Source organism: Solanum verrucosum, unplaced genomic scaffold (assembly GCF_900185275.1).
Source record: "Solanum verrucosum unplaced genomic scaffold, falcon-dt-bn FXZP01000274.1, whole genome shotgun sequence".
Taxonomy (NCBI): Eukaryota; Viridiplantae; Streptophyta; class Magnoliopsida; order Solanales; family Solanaceae; genus Solanum; species Solanum verrucosum.
The window spans coordinates 1,322,648-1,341,716 of NW_026020258.1; the positions used below are offsets into that span (position 1 = coordinate 1,322,648).

Genomic DNA, 19,069 nt, shown 5'->3' on the forward strand with positions numbered 1-19,069 from the left:
AATCTACCTGTGTTCCCCAAGCAAGTAACCCTATCAACATATGAGAGAAACCTTGTTGATCCAACTTGTAATTTTTCCAAGTATCCCATCTTGTAAAGGTAATCGACTATTTAATCCTTTTGAGAGATAGTTCAGTTATTTTCATTTTTTGGCTTAACTAAGGTCTAAATTTTCCATTTCCAGTCCTCTTGTTATTTACCCATGAGTGAGTGTGTACGCAAAGGAGGAGAATTGTCCTATACTTCCTTCTAATTTATTTCTTCATAGCTCAATATTAGTTGCATTTCCTTTTGCTATCTCAATTTACAATCATCAAATGAAAGGAGTAAATATTCATTCTATATTCTGCAGCTGACAAAATAAACGTTTCAATTTGTTTTGCAAATCCAAATATCACCAACAAAACCTCAAAGCAGTTCCGCTGCACCATAAAGTAGAGATACAACACAAAGCCGCATTACATTTTCTTGCTGAAACCACAAAATCACTCCCCCTGCACCATAAAGCAGATATATTATATTCAAGACTGGTTGACATACAAATCAGATAAAATCTAGTAAAAGACAGCACCAACTTCAGATCAGTATTTCATAAAAGTCCACCAAACCCAAAGATGGTGCTTGTACTGTAAGCTGGAACGTTCAACAAGTTCATAGGATAACTGATCCAATAAGAACACAATGGCAGTAAAGTCGAACTAAGATCATCCCCTCTGGTTATCCTAACAAGACTTTTGGCTCACTCTAATAGCATACCTTTTGCATGATGGGTCAACGAGGAAATGGGAACAGCGGCTTAAGACATTAGGTGTAGGAGCTTTGTAGAGGTGGAATCTTCTAGTTGTTCCTATTTGACTCGAAACTGATCGATCTAGCCATGAGTAGGTTGAAGAGAGCTCTTACACACCTTGGAGGACCCTACTTTACAATGGATACCCTAATGGACCCATTTCAGGTCCAACCACATGTCCCTTTTTATCATGTGTTCACTATAATTCAACAATTCTTTTTTAAAAAAAAAAAAAAAATTCGACTTATAATGAAGGAGAAGTAATTAAATTTGTTCTTAAATCACTGAAGACAATCCGGTGAGGACGTTAACCTGAAAGAAAGATTTCTGTGTTATATATCACTAAGATCAATCTTCCACAATCGACTGATTGAAAGCCCAACTCTTTTGGAATACCAGAATTTCCTATTTCAGGTACTGTGAGTAGCAGTCAACAAGATGATAATCTAGTCCATCATACATGGTGATTACAACAAACAATCCTAGATCAGTTCAGAACAATGACAATATTATCCTTTTCTTGCTCTCTCCCTACTACTACTCTTCCTTCCATCTATTTGTTTCTTTTTTTTTTCTTTCAATTTTACTTTGAATGCATTCAGGGCTTTCTCTGTCCTCTTTTCTGGTTAGGATAAGGGGAAATTACCTTTTGACGCTTTGAGCTTGGTGGCAGTGGAGGATCGCGGCGCTGATGTGAAGAACTTGCATTCTCTGTGTTTTCTTGCGCCTGCAGAAAAGTAAATGATGCTGAAATATATAGTCTATTGTGGAAAGCTTTCAATTCTACAAGTGATAGGTGTTGCAAACTATTAAGTGTCTTTCCAAATCAACCTTGATTTCAAATTTGGCTTCATATAAGAAAATAAGATGTCAAGCAGATATATATACCTGTGTTTGACGACCATCGCTTCTATCTTCAGCCATATTTGATCGTTCACTAGGTAAATTAGCAGATGATGTTCCATTGGTTTCAGAAATAATTGGCATGATATGACGTAGAATATTTGATAGAAAAACCCCTTCATCTCCTGCTGCTTCTGTCTCCTGAGAATTACTATTGTTTTCAGCTTCCACACCATCTCCACTAGTGGAATTCATACTTACACCACGATCATTAACATTCTCATGATGAACAGATTCACCAGAGAATAATGACCTCAGAAGTTGGTCAACACTACTTTGGTACTGAGCAGAAAACTCTTCACCATTTGATGCTTCACTGAATGAGCTAAAGTTACCTGAAACCATTGTGACATATCAAATACGTAGAGATAGTTTTTGCATAAGCTTATATACTCAAACGGAAAATTAAAAGCAATGTCAGACCAAGTAAATGACAGCCAGATAACCACATTGCAAAATCACCCGTCTCTTGGAACTCAGAAATAAACAAAAACTCTACCAGATTTGACCATAAATACTTTTAACTCCTTTTTATCAAACTGGAGCATACGAAGCATATATATTTTTTTTGATATGTAGCATGCGAAGAATAGTGAGGCAACTGACATGTCAAAGCCTCAGTTATATTTAGTTCATACAAAACCTGGAAATATCCATCATGAAAAATGTTTCCTTTTAAGATGGAAGATTGATACACTAGACAAGAAAGGAAATCTATTGAACAATATATACCAGTGACCGACGAAGTTAATGAAAAAAGGTTGAATTCGTGACCAGTAATATATACCGCAACTTTATGATAACAGATGTTGGATATGTTCACATTGTCAAGTGTGAAGATATCTACAGAAAGTCCACAAAACTTGTCAGAGTGCAACCATCTTCTACCTCATAAGATTTAGCATCATGTTCAGAGCCAAAAATTTGCAAGCGCTTTATAGATAAACCAACAGGAAGTAATAATTACAAAAAAAATTGGTTACCTTCAACACTAGGAAGTCCAGCATTTTGCTGTTGCCCAGCAGAATCAGGATTAGCTGGGTTTCGAGTCTCAACACCATATAAATTATTTTGATCAGATTCTTGAGAAGCTCCTGAATTGTTAGAATTCCCAGAACTGACATGTTGCACTCTAGCTAAAACTGGATAGAATATTCCCATGGGATTTCGAACTGAATCAGAAGTTGAACGCCCAATGGAAGCGGGAACTGCAGTAACTACAGTCCTAATAGGAACTACCCGCACTGCTGACTCCCTGGCAGAGGAGTTTCTAGTGCCTCCAGTGTTCTGTTGGTCAGAACTTCCACCAATAGAAGCTGCTTGGCCAGCTTGCCCTGGTTGCTGTGAACCACCAGCAGGCTCTCTTCGATTCGGATTTGAAGCCATAAATGAACCTAATGATACAGGTCATTCAGTAAAAGAGAAGATAAACATGGCAGTCTTTGTAACTAGCAACAGCATAATAAACGCAAACAAGAAAAAGTAACCTGTTCGTATTCTAATGTCAATATTCCTTGGAATAAAGCCAGAACTAACAGATCCCCCAGAAAATCCAGTATTATTTTGTACAGTTCCAACAGGAACAGCCCCAAAGCTTGCATTCGGCTGAAAAGGTAATGGCTACACAATCAAAGGAACAGATATCAAGCATCCACACAATCGGCTGCATAATAAAGTATATATCTGACAAGAAAATAACCTGAACCATTATAGGATTGGGGCCAGCAGTGGACACAAAGACAGCGGGTCCAGCATTCACCACAGCATCATCCTACGGTTGTTTTTCCCTTGTCAGTACTTTTTACCTTCGTATAGCAGGATGAAAAGAGAAAACAACAAATCTGGGAAATAACCACAGAAAGGGTGATACCACACTCTTGAAATAGAAAACATACTGGTGTTTCGCCCATTCGCAATGTCATTGTCGTCCGACCAAGCTCAAGTAGCATAGCACCTATGTTTCGGAAAAGACCTCCTGTTCTCAAAGCATATGCTTGAATTCTCATTCTCTCCCCTGGATTTGTCACATTTGCTTGATTCTCTAGCAATGTCGAAAATTGCTGCACCAAAGGTCAGAAAATGAGACACACGAAAATCAATTGGCACAACAGTACAACCCCCTAATGTAAGCTACCGGTACATCTCTAACCTCTAGGCATCTCTAGAGGACTTCCCTCGGGACTTTGTCGTAAGTTTTTTCAAGCTCAATGAACACCATAAGCAAATCCCTTTTCTTTTCCCAATATTTTTTCACCAGTTTCCTCAAAAGTACCTTTTTCACTTTTGTTAATATTAAAATATTTTGCAAAATATGAGATAATCATTATTTTATATAATTTAGGATAAAATAGTTAAGTTCAACATGAAAAAGTTATTACATGTTGATTCCATAAAAAAGTTCATTAAATTAAGAAAAAGTAAAAAATGTCATTTCTTAACATGCATCTTTTGAAAGAAAAATAAAGCTTAAGTAAGAACAATTTAAGTTTATTGACTTCTCCAGTAATGTTTTGTGTGGTTTAATTTGAAAGAACATCTACAAAAGTATATTTCAATACCAAAGCTTTTAATTATTTATGTTTATTTATAAGTTAACCTTTTTATTTTTTGAGAAAGTAACAACTTGTATTCTATTTCCAAAAAATCAGGTTTCCTAATTACAATTGAGGTAGAGTATCCAGAAGATCTTCAACCCTTTAACAAAAAATTACAAAGAGCTTAAGACATCTATAACTGTTTCTAGATCTTCCATATACTCTTGTTTACACCAATAATGAAACAACACTAAACAATTCATCTTCATCTTCTCGATGTTGTTGCTCTTGTTCTGGTGGCACCTGAGGTTTCTTTGTGTCCAAGCGGACCACCAGATACAAGCTGGTATAATTTTCCACCTATCCTCGTGGTCAGAAATGTTAGCATAGCTGCTCCAGATCTTCAGGGTCTGAGCTATTTTCCTTGGCATCACCCAGCTCAGATCCTTCATATTTAGGAAAATTTCCCACGGTTGAAAGGTAATCCTGCAGTGTATGAATAGATGAGTTACTGTCTCAGCCTTTTCTTCACAAAGAGGCACCTAGGGCTTAGATGGATCCCACTCTTCATGAGATTTTCTTGAGTTAACACAGCTTGTTTAGCCAAAGCCAAGTAAAACAGGAAACTTTATACGGAATTTTAACTTTCCATATAAGCTTCCAAGGCCAGTCATCAATCTGATTATCATAAGCATTAAGCTTTTTGTAGGCCCCTTTCACATTGAAGCTACCTTGACTGTGGCCCTGCAACTCCAATCTATCTAGGTCATTTGAAGTTCCTTTGAATTGCTCCAACTTGCTGTAGAACTCAACTAACCTCAAAATCTCCCAGTCATTAAAAGGTCTTCTAAAGCTCAAATTCCATCCCTGTTCTGACAAAACTTAAGCCACAATGGCCCCTTCTTGTTGGTTTAGGATGTATATGCCATTAAAGGTATCCTTAAGGGAAGCTTGTTCAAGCCAGTTTTCTTCCCAGAAAGAAACCTTCCAGCTATCTTTTGTTCTTATACTACAATTTTCTCTTAGCTTTGGCCACAGATTCCTGATGGACCTCCAAAGGCTGATTCCGTAAGTGTCAGTGGCAATTTTGGTGGTCCATGCCATTTCATATTTCAACTGGATTACTTCTTTCCAGAGTACCAGTTCACTAGATGCAAGTCTCCAAAGCCACTTCATTATAAGGCATTGATTCTGTGTTTTTAAGTTCCTCACCCCCATAACCCCTTTTTGTTTACTCCCAATCAGTGCATCCCACTTTACCAAGTGGAATTTCTTGGTTTCACTATTTCCTTCCCAGAGAAAATGTCTTCTTAGAGCATCCAATCTCTCAATGACCCCATCAGGGATAGGTGAAAAGGACATCATATATGTAGGCATTGAGTTGAAAACATTATTGATTAGTGTTAGTCTTCCTCCTAAGGAAAGATATTGACTTCTCCAGTTCACCAACCTTTTCTCACACTTCTCTACCACCCCATTCCATATATCTATAGACCTATTCTGAGCTCCCAATGGCATGCCCAGATAAACAGTTGGTAAATCCCCAATACTTCCACCAAGAATCCAAGCCAATGAGGTTAAAGCAACCTCATTAACTGGATATAAGAAGCTCTTATTCCAATTGATGTGTAACCCTGAGATTGCTTCAAAAAGAACAAAAATGACCCTGAGAATCATGAGTTGGTTCCTACTGGCCTCACAAAAGATCAGTGTATCATCAGCAGCATAGAGTAATCTCTAAGTTAGAACCTTCCTTGTTTGAAGCTCTAAATCCCTTCAACCAATTATTTTCTTGGGCAATTTTCAACATATCATTTAGACTCTCCATGGCAATGATGAAGAGGAAAGGAGATATTGGGTATCCTTGCCTTAAACCTCTCTGTGAGAAGAAGAATCCTGTAGGGGTACCATTGATAAGGGCAGAATTTAACTGTGCTTATGCAAAACTTCATCCATTTTATCCCTCTGAATCCTCTTTTCGGGAGGGTCACCAGCAAAAAATTCCAATCAAAGTGGTCATAGGCTTTTAGTATATCTAACTTGCAAAGAATGCCAGGTATATTGCTTGACTCTATAATCCACTAGTTCATTTGCCATAAGGATGGCATCCATTATTTGCCTTCCTTTGATGAAAGCCAATTGTTGGGTGTCCACCAATTTGTGTAGACACTACTGATCAAATTGATAGGTCTGAAATGTGTGAGCTCTTTAGCACCCATCTCTTTAGGAATCAAAGCTACATAGGTAGAGTTGAAGCTTTTCTCAAAAACACATCTTTCATGAGAATTCCTGATTGTACTAATTACTTCCCCCCTTATTACTTCCCAGCAATGGACATAAGAAGCCATGGTGTATCCATCAGGGCCAGGAGCTTTGTTTCCGGCACAAAGTTTCACACATTCCCATATCTCCTGTTCCTCAAATTCGTTTTGTAACATTTGGTTGTCTTCAAAAGCAACTATGTGGTCTACCCTGCATCCATCAGATGGTCTCCATGTCTCTGTCACAGTGTATAATCTTTGGTAGAAATCCACAATCTCCTTCTTTATAGCTTCTGGATTTTTGGTTGCTTCCCCATACACCATTAGTCCATCAATATTGTTATATCTTCTATGAGCATTTGCTGATCTGTGGAAAAAACTTGGTGTTGTTGTCACCCTGTTTAAGCCAGTTAACCCTTGATCTTTGCCTCAAAGCTATTTCCTCAAATTTAGCTATGTTTTCAAAATCTACAAGGAGTTCTTCTTTTGAGTGTGTCTCATCTTCTCTTAGTGTTCTTTGATCCTGAATTTCCTCTAATTCTGTCAGTTGATCAAGGATGCTTTGTTTCTGGATTGCTAAATTCCCATGGGAAGTTTTACTCCATTCAATTTATCTTTTAAAGCTCTCAACTTGAAAGTTAAGACAAAATCAGGCCTCCCTTCACAGACTATAGAGTTCCACCACACCTTAACTCTATCCAGAAAACGTTCTGTTTGCAACCACCAATTTTCGAATTTGTAATAAGATCTTCTAGGTTCCCAGTTCCCACTTTGGAGCATTATGGGGGTGTGATCAGAGGTTACCTTGTGTAAGGTTGTCTGCTTGATGTTCTTGAATTCCTCATTCCATTCTTCAGAAAATAAGAACCTATCAAGACTGGCAGAAACATCATGTCTATCCCCTTTCCTCCATGTGTAATTGCCCCCTATCAAATGCAGATCTTGTAGGCTCATATCCTCAATGAAATTAGACAGATCATTCATTGCTCTTGTGAATCTAGAGCAGTTTCTCTTGTCTGAAGGAAATCTGACTGTGTTGAAATCCCCACATACTACCCAAGGCCCATCAAACAGTCCTCTAGCTGAGCCTACTTCCCACCATACTTCTTCCCTTTCTACTCTGTTGTTTGGAGCATAGACACCTCTAAAGAAACCAAGTGACGTCTTGGTTCTTTCCATTGAACTTAGAGGATATGCCCCCAAACTACTTACTTCTCCTGTCCATACTTTCTCATCCCATAGAATTAGGATACCTCCCCTTGTCCCACTAGCTACCAGTTGACAGAATCTGACCCCTCTGTTAGCCCACAATTCTTTAACCAAATTCTTGATATCTCCTTGAATTTTTGCCTCTTGAACGCAATAAACATCAGCTTTTCATTCATGAATTAAAGTTTTAATGCTACACCTCTTGCTTGCCTATTGATTTCATCATACAACAATATTCTGACATTAAATATTTTTTATAATTAGTTGAATATTGTATATCTTTTGCAAAATTTAAGTTCGCCAATATGGATCCAAATTGAGAGGAACAAATGAAATTGATTTTACATATGATAAAGCTCAATTGGATCATCGGAGACTATAATCTCAAAAAAATAGTAGAATAGAAATTAGAAGGGCTTTTGTGCATGCATTTGTTTGATTTATTTTTTTAAAAAAAAGTAATATATAAACTGCGGAAAATCTTCTCCTTTAACTTCCAGAAACCTCTTTGTACTTCAATATTTTAGAAGAGCTTAAAAAGTGGCAAACTAATGTTACAAAAACAAAGAAGTAATAGCAGAAAAAATTAAAAATATCAATATATTTATTTTTAACGTTAGTTTGGGACCGGGCTTAGCACGGGCCAAATGGCACTAGTTTTTAGATAAAGCAGGAAACTGGTAGCATATAATTCTTCAGGATAAGAATTAAGCACCCCTCACTTACTCAGTTGGGTTCAATCTATCCTTCCCTAAGGCTAAAACTCCGCCAAGTGTGTGTGTATATATATATAACCAAGAAATATTCCGCAATAGGGCTCGAGCCCGTGATACGCCCAACCACACATCAGCATTGCACTCTTCCCTCTGACCAAAGTCCGGGAGCGGAAAAAAATACTCTTACCAGATATTAGCAGTTTTAAATAGAAACTACTAAAAGTACAAGCACCTACCGACAAACACTCTACCACTTGTTCCATGAATAATTGTCTCGTCAAAATAATCACTTCTGCCAAGGATGCAGGTGTCGGAAACCCCCTCTCTCCGATTGAATGAGTGGTAGCCTCCAGAGCTGTTCTATCTGCTACATGTACACCAGCAGATTGTGTAGTCTCACTTTGTCCTCTAACTGCCAACACCAAATTTCAGTTAATAAGAATAGCTCTTACCCCCCCCCCCCCCCTCCTGTAGGAGGCAAGAATATGTAAAAGAAGAGAAAGGGACTTTTACCATTGGCTCTGAACTCTGCAGTTAAATGGCTCAAGTACTGGGTCAAGGTTGTAAGAGAATCAGGAATAACCTGCATGAAAAGAACAAAGATATTAACGTGGAAAACAGAGGAGATGGAGTACAAAAACATATGAACAATGTTCTGCAATCTGAAATGATGCATGAGACGGTCAACATGTTGGTTACATGTTGAATGAAGAGTGTGCCCCAAAACATGAAGCAGAATTTGAAGTCGAAATAATTGATGCAAAATTTACCGGTGCTTGCAGAGCTTCTGGTGGGACATCTGTCGGACGTGCAGAAGCACTAGTAGTGACGCTGGATTGATCCCTTGTATGAGCTTGCTCAGTCTGTGATCTACCAGAATCTCTAATATTTCCTAGACTTGCCGGACCAAAACCCTGCAAAGAATACAGCATGCATGTTTACAAAGTCACAAACGATTATCCCACGGCAAAGCCTGAAACTCCTCCCAACCCCACATATGGGATGTGTGTTCATTAAGACCAGGGTACTTAGTCCTACATAACGACCATAATGGAAAAACTACTTGCCTCAGTTCCAAACCAGTTGGATTGGCTATATAGATCCTCACTAACCATGTTCAACAATTAAATTCATTTCGGGCCAACATTTCAAAAAATAAAAATGATAAGTACTTGAAGTTCTCTATATTTATTGGCATAAGAATATGCAATAGGGAGATAAGTCTTATAGAATGAATAGGATTATAAAATAGGGATAAAAGACCCTTAGAAAGCATAGGACCTAAAGTAAATGTATAAACATGACTAAAATAAATTCCCAAGAGATTTGGTATCGCCTATATAAATCTTTTCATTGTGTCCTATCTTTCCCAAGAGATGATTTAAGTCTACCTCGTCCCTTTTTAACACTCACCAGAATTTCACACCTGTGGGTCGATGCATTAGAAGGTCGACATAGAATATGGCCAAACCATGCAACGCGACCATAATGGAACAACACATAAGTTTATTGGGACTTCCCAACATAACTTGCATTCAAACCAAACGACCCCTTCCACCTAGTGACAAGTATTGGGACTTCCAACTGGATAGTTTCTTCTCACACTTCTCAATGACACCATTCCAGATTTCCTTGGATTTGGATTTGGATTTAGCTCTTAAAGCATACCAAGATGTACAGATGGAAGGACCCTACTTCTCCTCCCCATGTTGAGGCTAGGAACTCCATATCATTGACTTCATTAATTGGATACAGTGAGCTCTTCCTCCAATTGATGTGCAGACCAGACAGTATACACAGATTCAAATAGAACCAAAATCACCCTCAGATACTTCAGTTCACCCACATTTGCATCACAGAAAATTAGAGTGTCATTTGATTATTGTAAGTGTGATCTTCATGCTAATGTTGTCCCTCCTATCCATTTCAAAACCATTAATCCAGTCGATGTGCTTAGCAGTTTTTTTCACTATATTGTTTAAAACTTCCATTGCCAAAATGAACAAGAAGGGGAACTAGGGATCACCTTGTCTTAGCCCTCTTTGAGCTTCAAAAAAACAAGAGGAGAGCCATTGATCAAAACTAAAAAGCATATTGTGGAAATGCAATGCCTGATCCAATTGATTCATGTTCCTCCAAAGCCCATCCTCTTTATAATCTCCAGTAAGAACCCCAGTTGACATGATCATATGCCTTTTCTATATCAATCTTGCATAATATTCCATGTTTATTCTGTTTGAGTCTTGAATCAACAACTTCTTTAGACATTAACACAGCATCCATATTTGCCTCCCCTTGATAAAAGTCATTTGTTGAGAATCTGCCAGTTTTGCCATCACCTTTGTTAATCTCTCAGTCAGTACCTTTGGAAACAGCTTATAGATACTTCCTATCAAACTAATAGGCCTGAAGTCTCTCAATTACTAAACTCCTTTCCTTTTTGAGATTAGAGCTATAAAAGATGCATTAAAGCTCTTTTCAAATACCTCATGTTCATGAAAATTCCTGAATGCATCTATAATGTCTTGTTTCATTATCTCCCAACAAGTGAGGATGAAATCCATAGTGAATCCATAAGATCCTAGGGCTTTGTGTCTAATACACCCACAAAACCTCTTGTTCTTCAAATGTAGATTGCAAAGTCTCCTTTTCTTGCTCTGAAATAGCGGGGCAGTAGGCAAAATTGTAAACAGGTCTCCAGCTCTCTGTTTCTATATATAACTTCTGATAAAAGTCAATGATCTCCTCTCTAATTCTTGATGGATCTTCAATAATTTCTCCTTGAATCATCAGCTGATCTATATTGTTGTATCTCTTATGAGCATTTGTGAAAGAACTTGGTGTTCTTATCACCTTCTTTTAGCCATTGTATCCTGGATCTTTGACTTCATAAAGTTTCTTCAATTTTGACAAACTCCTCATACTACATAAACAGTGTAGCTTTCCTCACATTCTCCTCCTCATTTAATGGTCTGTGATCCAGGATAGCCTCTCATTCAGATAATTGCCCAAGTAGATTCCTTCTCTGAGAACTGAGATGTCCTTGATAACTTTTACTCCACTCCTTAAGCTTTGAGTTTATAAACGAGGATGAAGTCTTGCTTCCCTGAGGGCTAAAAGAACTCCATCAGTACCTGCCTCTGTCCATAAATACTACAGTTCCCAGCCACCACTTTATCTACTTTGAAGTAGATTTATTATGTGCCCATGTTCCACATTGCAAAGCTATTGGATTGTGATCTAAAACCAGTCTTTGCATTAGAATTTGTTATATGTTGCTGAATTTGTCAGCCCATTCCTCTAAAATAAGAGTTCTGTCAATCCTAGATGTTGTGAGGTAGTTATCCCCTTTAAACCATGTGTAGATTTCCTCCCTTCCAAGTTAAGATCAATCAGCTTCATATCTTCTAAAGAGTCAAAAAATTCCACAATATTTTTGGATCTTCTCTTGCAATTACTCTTTTCTGTGGGGTATCTAACTATATTACAGCTCAGGATCCTTCCATCAGACCCCTAACTGCACTAATTTCATCCTATACTATTCTACTTTCAATGCCACAATTAGGGGCATATACACCTGTTAAATGACAAGAGTATTCCTGAAGAAGAGTTCAAATTTGCAAGTAATAGTATAAGCTCCAATTTCTAGAACCTCCCCTTTCCACACGCTACTGTCCCACAACAATTAAATTCCCCCCTTGAACCATTAGCCTTCAGATATGCATATCTCACCCATCAACATCCCCATATTTGATTAATCATCTCTTTACATCCCCCTCCAATTTGGTTTCTTGGAGGCAGGATATCTGTGTTCCAATCTATAACCAAACTCTTCACTAATCTTCTTTTATCCCTCTCATTCAGACCCCTTACATTCCATGAAACAAGTTGGAAATTCATGAGTCATTTGTTGTCAAACTCTTTCCCCTGCTCTTGTTACCACTGTCCTTAAATTTCACGTCAAAAGATACTAGGTCTTTTAGTTCCTGTATACCTTTGAATCTAATTTTCTTGAATTCCTTCTCCATCATTCTCATATGTCTACTACTATCTATTCGTCTCAAGAGTTCCATTACTGCCTCCTCATGTCCCTAAATTTTCACCCCAATCAATTTGCTCAACTTGATCAAATTTTGCTTTGCTTCCTTCCTAGATGAACCCAAATAGTTCCATTACTGCCTCCTCATATGCTTTGCTTCCTTCCTAGATGGAAGCTCAACCAGAAACTGGGGGTCATTCATAACATATATGTTGATTCCGTGAGATGGCTTCCACATACTGCAAACCCATCTCCATATGTCAGTCAGAGTTGGCGTTTCTTGCTCATGTCCAAAAGTTTCCCCACAATACATCTGCCAAGCACATCGTCTTCTGAAACTATAGAGCTTCCAGGGAGGGTGATTCTGCAGGGAGTGATCTGTGGTGTCAAACCTTTAATTGCTTCTGTCTGCCATTTATTGCTTCTGTTGGATTCAACAAAAGAAGATTTGATCTGATGTTGTCTAATAACTGCTGTTTTCTCACCCCTTTCTGAGACCCCAATGAACTTTGTAACTTTCTGAGCTGTTTCTATCCATACATCATTTCATGTAGTCTCAGGAGTTATAATAACTGACCTGCTGCCCCCTTGTATGTAGTCCCAGGAGTTATAATAACTGACCTGCTGCCCCCTTGTATGTAGTCTCAGGAGTTATAATAACTGACCTGCTGCCCCCTTGTACTAAAGAATTCAGCAAAGTGATGCTTTGTTTTCCATCTCCCAACTGTCATTCTTTGCTCCTTTGAAGCTTCAATAAGTACTTGGACTAGCCATCGCATAACTTTAAGGCTTAAGGTTACTTTCCTCATACCTGCTACGCTCAGTCCATTCAAACCATGTTCCTGACCTAGAACTGAACTTAGAGATGTCATACGATTTAAATCTAGCGTGAAGGTAAATCCTTTCTTCCCCCAATGTAAAAGTTGTGGTTCTAAATTCTGAAAAGGTGAAAGAAATAAGGGTGAAAGCTAGCACAGAAGGTGATAGCTTGGCCTGAGAAGACGAAAGAAAGTTTCCGGCTGAGAGATTTTGTCCATGGGATTATTTTAAAACCACATTTCAATCATCCATAGAAAAGGGAAAAGGCCAAACTACAGCATAGGATCATGAGTGAAACCTTTGATACTTACATGGAGATCAATCCCCTCATTCCCACCGCCAGCGCTTGCAATTCCAAAAGATCCAAGCACAGCTGTTACAATCTTAAAATATGAAACAGAAAAAATGAGTTCCGTCTCCTGAATTCTGACAGCACATACATCATGAAAAGGAAGAAAGAATGATAATGCCTACGCGATTCAAATCAGGGAAAATTCCATCTCCATGATCAGATGAGCTGTAGGTTCCAACTACCACACCAGGACTCACTCGGTTTCCTTGACTGTACCCAGCACTTGATGCAGAAGCAGTTGCTGCAATTTTAAACTTAATGGTTATAAGGAATTCGCGACATGACAGAATCCATATAAAGTTTCAAGACATGACAGAACCCATATAAAGAATTTATCATGGTATTGTCTTCTGTACATTTTCCGGTACTGTCCGACTTCGATTACATCCATTAATAATCAAGTTTCCCAAGCTTTCTAGCTCCCCAAAGTTGAAGGATTATAAGATAAATCAAGACAACAAGAATGAAGACTAACACAATGGAAGTTCATACAACTCTCTGAAGCTATAGTTCTTCATGTTTATTTTCAAATGGAATTCAATAGTTTGTCCAAATCATAACAAACCTTGGGGATCAGGGGTACTGTCTGATGAAGGTTGCCTCACAACCAGATGCAAAGTGTGACCGTCTTCCACATCTATTTGCAAATCCGTGAAGGAACTCAAATTCCTAAATCGTATATTAGGTGCATGCTATGTTCCTAAATCACATGAGAGTCAAAAGGATACGGTAAGCGGAAAGCAGCTGGTCATCCTTCAACACTTTTCCACGGCATATGAGCCGTTGTTGTTCTGTCAAGACACCAGTAACTGTCGCAATTTGTTCCTTCAATGCAGGGACTGGAACCTGTATTGGAATTGACAAAAGGTATTAGAATGAGTGTCAGAATATTCTAAACGTCAAACAGATAATACTACAGTCAACTTTTAAACTCTTAGTTCAAGAGCATGATTGGTCTTTGTGATTGTATTCCAATATCCAACAAGAATGCACATTGGCAACTCTCACAGATACAGAAAATCGGTGTATATGGAGCAATAATTACTTGAAATTCTACTGTTTGAAGAACTATATAAACAAATTACAAATAGACCGATTGGCCTTGATGTTTTTATTGTTCCCCCTGTTTGATAGGTAGCACAGCTCTTTTTCTTAAAGAATTGAAAATAAAAGCAATAGATATTTACACATTTATCCACTCGCAATGTATACGTCTGTGAGTCCAACATCTTTATCTTTATCTCAACTGTGGTCTCAGGACATTCAGCCTCACCACTTCCACAAATCTGCACATCTTCAGCACCGTTGCTAACCATCTTCTCCAGGTTTCTTTCGACCCCTGACTAACAATCAAATGACAAACAAATGTGAAAATAAAGTGAAAAAATCTGCAGTAAAAAAACAGAAAAACTATGTGGCAGTTATATTGCAGAAGAAAATATGAGTATCCAACAATTATCCATTAAACCGATACATCTCGGGGCATGTATAACCCTGTTTCGTTGTAAACTAGAAGAGGGAAGGGCAAACGAAGAAATTGTCTCTTCCATTTTTTGGTTTGTTAAAATAGGTATTGAAAGAAAAATAGAAGAGCCTCTTTCATTGCATCCCACCTTATCTTTTACTATCTTGGCAGAGAAACTGGAAAAAGTTGTCAAATCAATCAATCAACTAAGCTTCAATCCCAAGCTAGTTACATCTTCAATATAGATCCTTTTACATATTCTCCCAGTTCAAGCCAATTCCATTCCAATACTGGTAGTAACTACTCTTTTAAGGCAAATTAAGGGTTTTAAAACTGCAGGTTCCTAAAACCTCAGACTTGCCCCTACCCAATCTCAATGTAAGTGGAACCACAACATTATAGTCTTAATCTCAAATTAATTTGTATCACTATAAAGATCATTTGCCTCTACTGTGACACAGTCAAACCCCTTATTTTGAGTCTTTACGCCTAAAATAATGTTTTGAGATTTTCTACAAGTTGTTTTTACCATTTGGGACTTGTTGGGGTGGTTCGGTTTGAGACCGAAGGAGCTTGGGTGAGGTTTTCGGACCATTGGAACAAAAACTGCAGATTCAGTATATTGTTGTCAACTTGTGCACCACGATCACGGTCACCCTGCACAATTGCAAACAATGCTATCCCTCAGTATTGCGCAATCGTGCATGAAGATCCCGATAAGCTAAGTGGCCAATCACTGTAGCGTGATCATGTCCCATCTTCAGTGATTGTGTAAGCAAATGCCTAGGTCCTAGCCAGCCCACCTTTGTTCAGCACGATTGTGCAAGGCATGCAGTGATAGCGGTAATGTCCATTATTAAACGCACCAGATTTTGCCAAAACTAAGTTTAATTTTCCATGTTTTAAGGGTTCTAAGCTACAGGATTTCACGATTTCACTCTTTCTGAAAAGTAACCACCTAGTCTTTGAGGTAAGGTTTATAATAGTACCTTTGGATTATATACATGTTTTCCTTTGAATTTTTAAGATCAAAACATGTATTTTCTAGTGTTTTAAGTTGGAATTAACCCTAACTCGTTGAATCACCTAAATTGAGATTAGACCAAGTAAAGCAAGTCAAGATAGGATTTTGACTATAGATTTAAATTCCCTAGCTTACAGGTGATCTGCTAATATAATTTGTTCCGGGTTTTGACCCCATTGACCCATATTCGACTTTGACCAAAGCCTAGATTTCTAAGATGGGTCAATGGACGTAAATTAACCCCAAGGTTCATTAATTTGGATAGATTGAGAATTTTAGCAATCGTTGGTGCGGGGAAAAGCTATTTTACATCAGTAGCTTTTATGGATACCAGGTATGTTTAGACATTGACCTTAGAAAAGCATGTTTAAGAAAATCCAAAATGTCTACTATAAGTTAGGGGGTGACTATGTAAACAAGGAGACGAGTGTATACATATACACAGGTATATACATTCAAGTCACGAAAATTGCTAGTATTTATGAATTGTGTGTATTATCTAAAACACACATATGATATGAGTTTATAGGCGTTCTCATATGCTTTATTTAGATATAAGGAGATTATATGTCAAGTGGACAAGTTACGGGTGAAAATGTTGACTTTTTGGGTGGGAAAAGGCAACCTAAGGAGGGCAAGCAAGAAGGGGAGGGCAAAGTAGTGATGTATGGGAGAAGGAATAGGAATATGGGAAGTGTGAGGGTAGAATAAGGAAGGAAAAGGGGGGGGTTGCAAAGAAGTTATTTGATAGATAATAAAATTGTTAGTTGGAATGTGAGATGATGAATGACACAAACAAAAGGGTCATCATCAAGATAGGGATTAGAGTGTAGGTGAAATATGACCAGTTACAGGCTCAGGGAAACGCAGGGCGGATATTGTCACTTTGGGATGAAAGGAAGATTGAGATATGGAGGTGAAGAAAAGAGATTATATGGTAGCAGCGACATTTAAAAATATTGGGAATGGGACAGAATGGGAATTTGGTGGAGTTAATGGTCCTGTTTGGGAGGGGTCTAAGGTGGCTTTTTGGGGAGAAATGGGGACAGTTTTGGGACAGTGGAATATCTCATGGGTACAAGGTGGGGATTTTAACACCATCAAATTCCTGAAAGAGAGGGTGAGGCATAAGGTGGTTCCTAGGGAAATAAAGGAGTTCTCGGAGCATTGATAACTTTTTTCTTATTAATCTTCCATTGACAGGTGCTGCTTTCACTTGAGTTAGGTCGTAGGATTCATCTTTTAGATAGAGACTCGTTCTAGGTGTCTGCCTCATGGAAGGAGTTTGCTCCAAAAGTTATACAAACTATCCTTATGAGGTTGACATAGGATCATTCATCCATTTTGTTAGATGGTGGAAGAGAAGAACTCCCTTTAGATTAGAGAACATGCGGTTAGGAGAGACGGACTTCATGAAAAAATGGTTAGATGTTGGAACAACTACGATGTGGTGGAAAACTGTCATTCAGGCTAGCAAAAAAGCTGAAGATGCTTAAAAAGGAAATAAATGTGTGGAACAAAGTGGTGTCTGGAAGGGTACAAATGAAAATAAAAGGGACTATGAACGATATGGGGGAACAAGGTGGGACTTGGGAGAACTGTCCATAAAGCCATCAACTTTAGCCACATATGCTAAAATTTATAGTAGCCTTGATTCTTTTTGTGAACTGTCCATGAACTCATCAAGGATTATTGTAATTAACCAATCCACTGAAAACCAAATGAATACACTGAAAAACTTAGAGCTCAGGCATAGAAACATTTCATGTAGCCAACCCAAATTAGTTTGCAATTGAGGATAAGTGATGTTGCTTTTGTTCAGTAATAACCAAAGAGGATAACAAGCTGAATACATGTCTCTGTACACAGAAAAGTGTCAAATCAACAAAGATGTTCTTGTAATCAAGTGGCCATCACAGCGTATCTGAAAACTCAACCAACGAAAACGTCCTGCATTCTCTAACGAAGAAAAAAAAAACAATCTTGCTGTATGAAGTTGGTTATGCTAAAAAATAGACCATGAATTACCATATGCCTAAACAGGAGTGAGAGCATAAACATAAACAGTACAACTTCATATATATACCTGAAACTCCTATACATAGAAAGTAACAGAGAAAATTCTAAAATTGATGAGATGAAGTACAAAAGTTTTTACCAGTTTCCTGATTTGATCAATCAAAAACAAGAATCAGGAACCCTAGAGATTAACGATGTATAAGAGAAGAAAGATGAAAAGTAAAGAGAATCAGATACAAACCAGAAAGAGAGCTTGATCGACAGCGTTTCGTAACAAGTATCTACTCAGCGGAGCGGACAACAAACAGAGCTGATGTCTCTCTCTTGCTATTTTTCTGTCTGAACGCAGCAGCAACTGTAAGATGAGATCCCTTCTTACATGCCTATAATACTTTGCTTACCTGTTTATTTTCTTTGATAGTCCTTTTTTTTTTTTTTAGATAAATAATAAAAGAATATCTATATTTTTATTTGGGAATGAGGACAAAAAAAAATAAAACGCATAACACATAAACTGATCTTTAATTTAGCTTCAGTTGTCAACTATGACTTTTAAATTTGATTGTCCACAAGTAGATATTTAAATTTATATTAAATTGAATAAATAAACACATTTGTCCTATATGGCATTCTACATGGCAATTTTGTGTCATATGTGGGTCCTACTTGTTTAATTTTATACAAGTTTAAGTGTCTATTTGTGCACACCCAAAGTTAGAGGTCGTAGTTGTTAACTGAAACCAAATTAAGGATCATATTTATGAATTATGCCAAAAAAAATTAGTAAAAAAAATTCTAAAAAATGAATTTCACTTGATTTGATTTGACTTGACTTGACTATTAAACATGAAGAATAAGACAAGCCTCACAAATTACCTTTTTAAAATTTTATTTATTAATAATTAAATTATTTCCTTAAATGACCACTCAAGTTTTTTA

General features: G+C 37.7%; 1 protein-coding gene across 3 annotated transcripts; it reads right to left on the reverse strand.

Annotated features, from left to right (window-relative positions):
- Positions 1 to 235: 235 nt before the first annotated feature.
- Positions 236 to 18,511, reverse strand: LOC125833312 (ubiquitin-like domain-containing protein CIP73). Of its 3 annotated transcripts, none has more exons than XM_049512455.1 (16): positions 18,372 to 18,511; positions 14,810 to 14,961; positions 14,351 to 14,468; positions 14,188 to 14,259; positions 13,745 to 13,863; positions 13,582 to 13,653; positions 9,183 to 9,326; positions 8,926 to 8,995; positions 8,649 to 8,824; positions 3,588 to 3,752; positions 3,392 to 3,463; positions 3,180 to 3,297; positions 2,676 to 3,086; positions 1,678 to 2,027; positions 1,436 to 1,516; positions 236 to 493 (listed from the first exon to the last, which is right to left on the reverse strand). In XM_049512455.1, the coding sequence occupies exons 2-16, from the start codon at positions 14,936 to 14,938 to the stop codon at positions 485 to 487; spliced, it is 2,106 nt and encodes a 701-aa protein (XP_049368412.1). In that variant the 5' UTR covers positions 14,939 to 14,961; positions 18,372 to 18,511; the 3' UTR covers positions 236 to 484. The 3 variants fall into 3 exon arrangements, with proteins under 3 accessions (XP_049368412.1, XP_049368410.1, XP_049368411.1); XM_049512453.1 differs by having other exon boundaries at positions 3,180 to 3,312; XM_049512454.1 differs by having other exon boundaries at positions 3,180 to 3,312; positions 14,810 to 14,965; positions 18,372 to 18,485.
- Between the last annotated feature and the right edge of the window lie 558 nt (positions 18,512 to 19,069).

What these genes read in the sequence shown, in the direction of transcription:
- LOC125833312 (XM_049512453.1), bottom strand. Translation starts at nt 14,938, where the DNA reads ATGGTTAGCAACGGTGCTGAAGATGTGCAGATTTGTGGAAGTGGTGAG. An exon ending in CCAGCTGCTTTCCGCTTACC is followed by an intron (nt 14,260 to 14,350) that starts GTATCCTTTTGA and finishes ATTTGCAAATAG; the next exon opens with ATGTGGAAGACGGTCACACT. An exon ending in ATGAGGGGATTGATCTCCAT is followed by an intron (nt 9,327 to 13,581) that starts GTAAGTATCAAA and finishes TATTCTTTGCAG; the next exon opens with GGTTTTGGTCCGGCAAGTCT.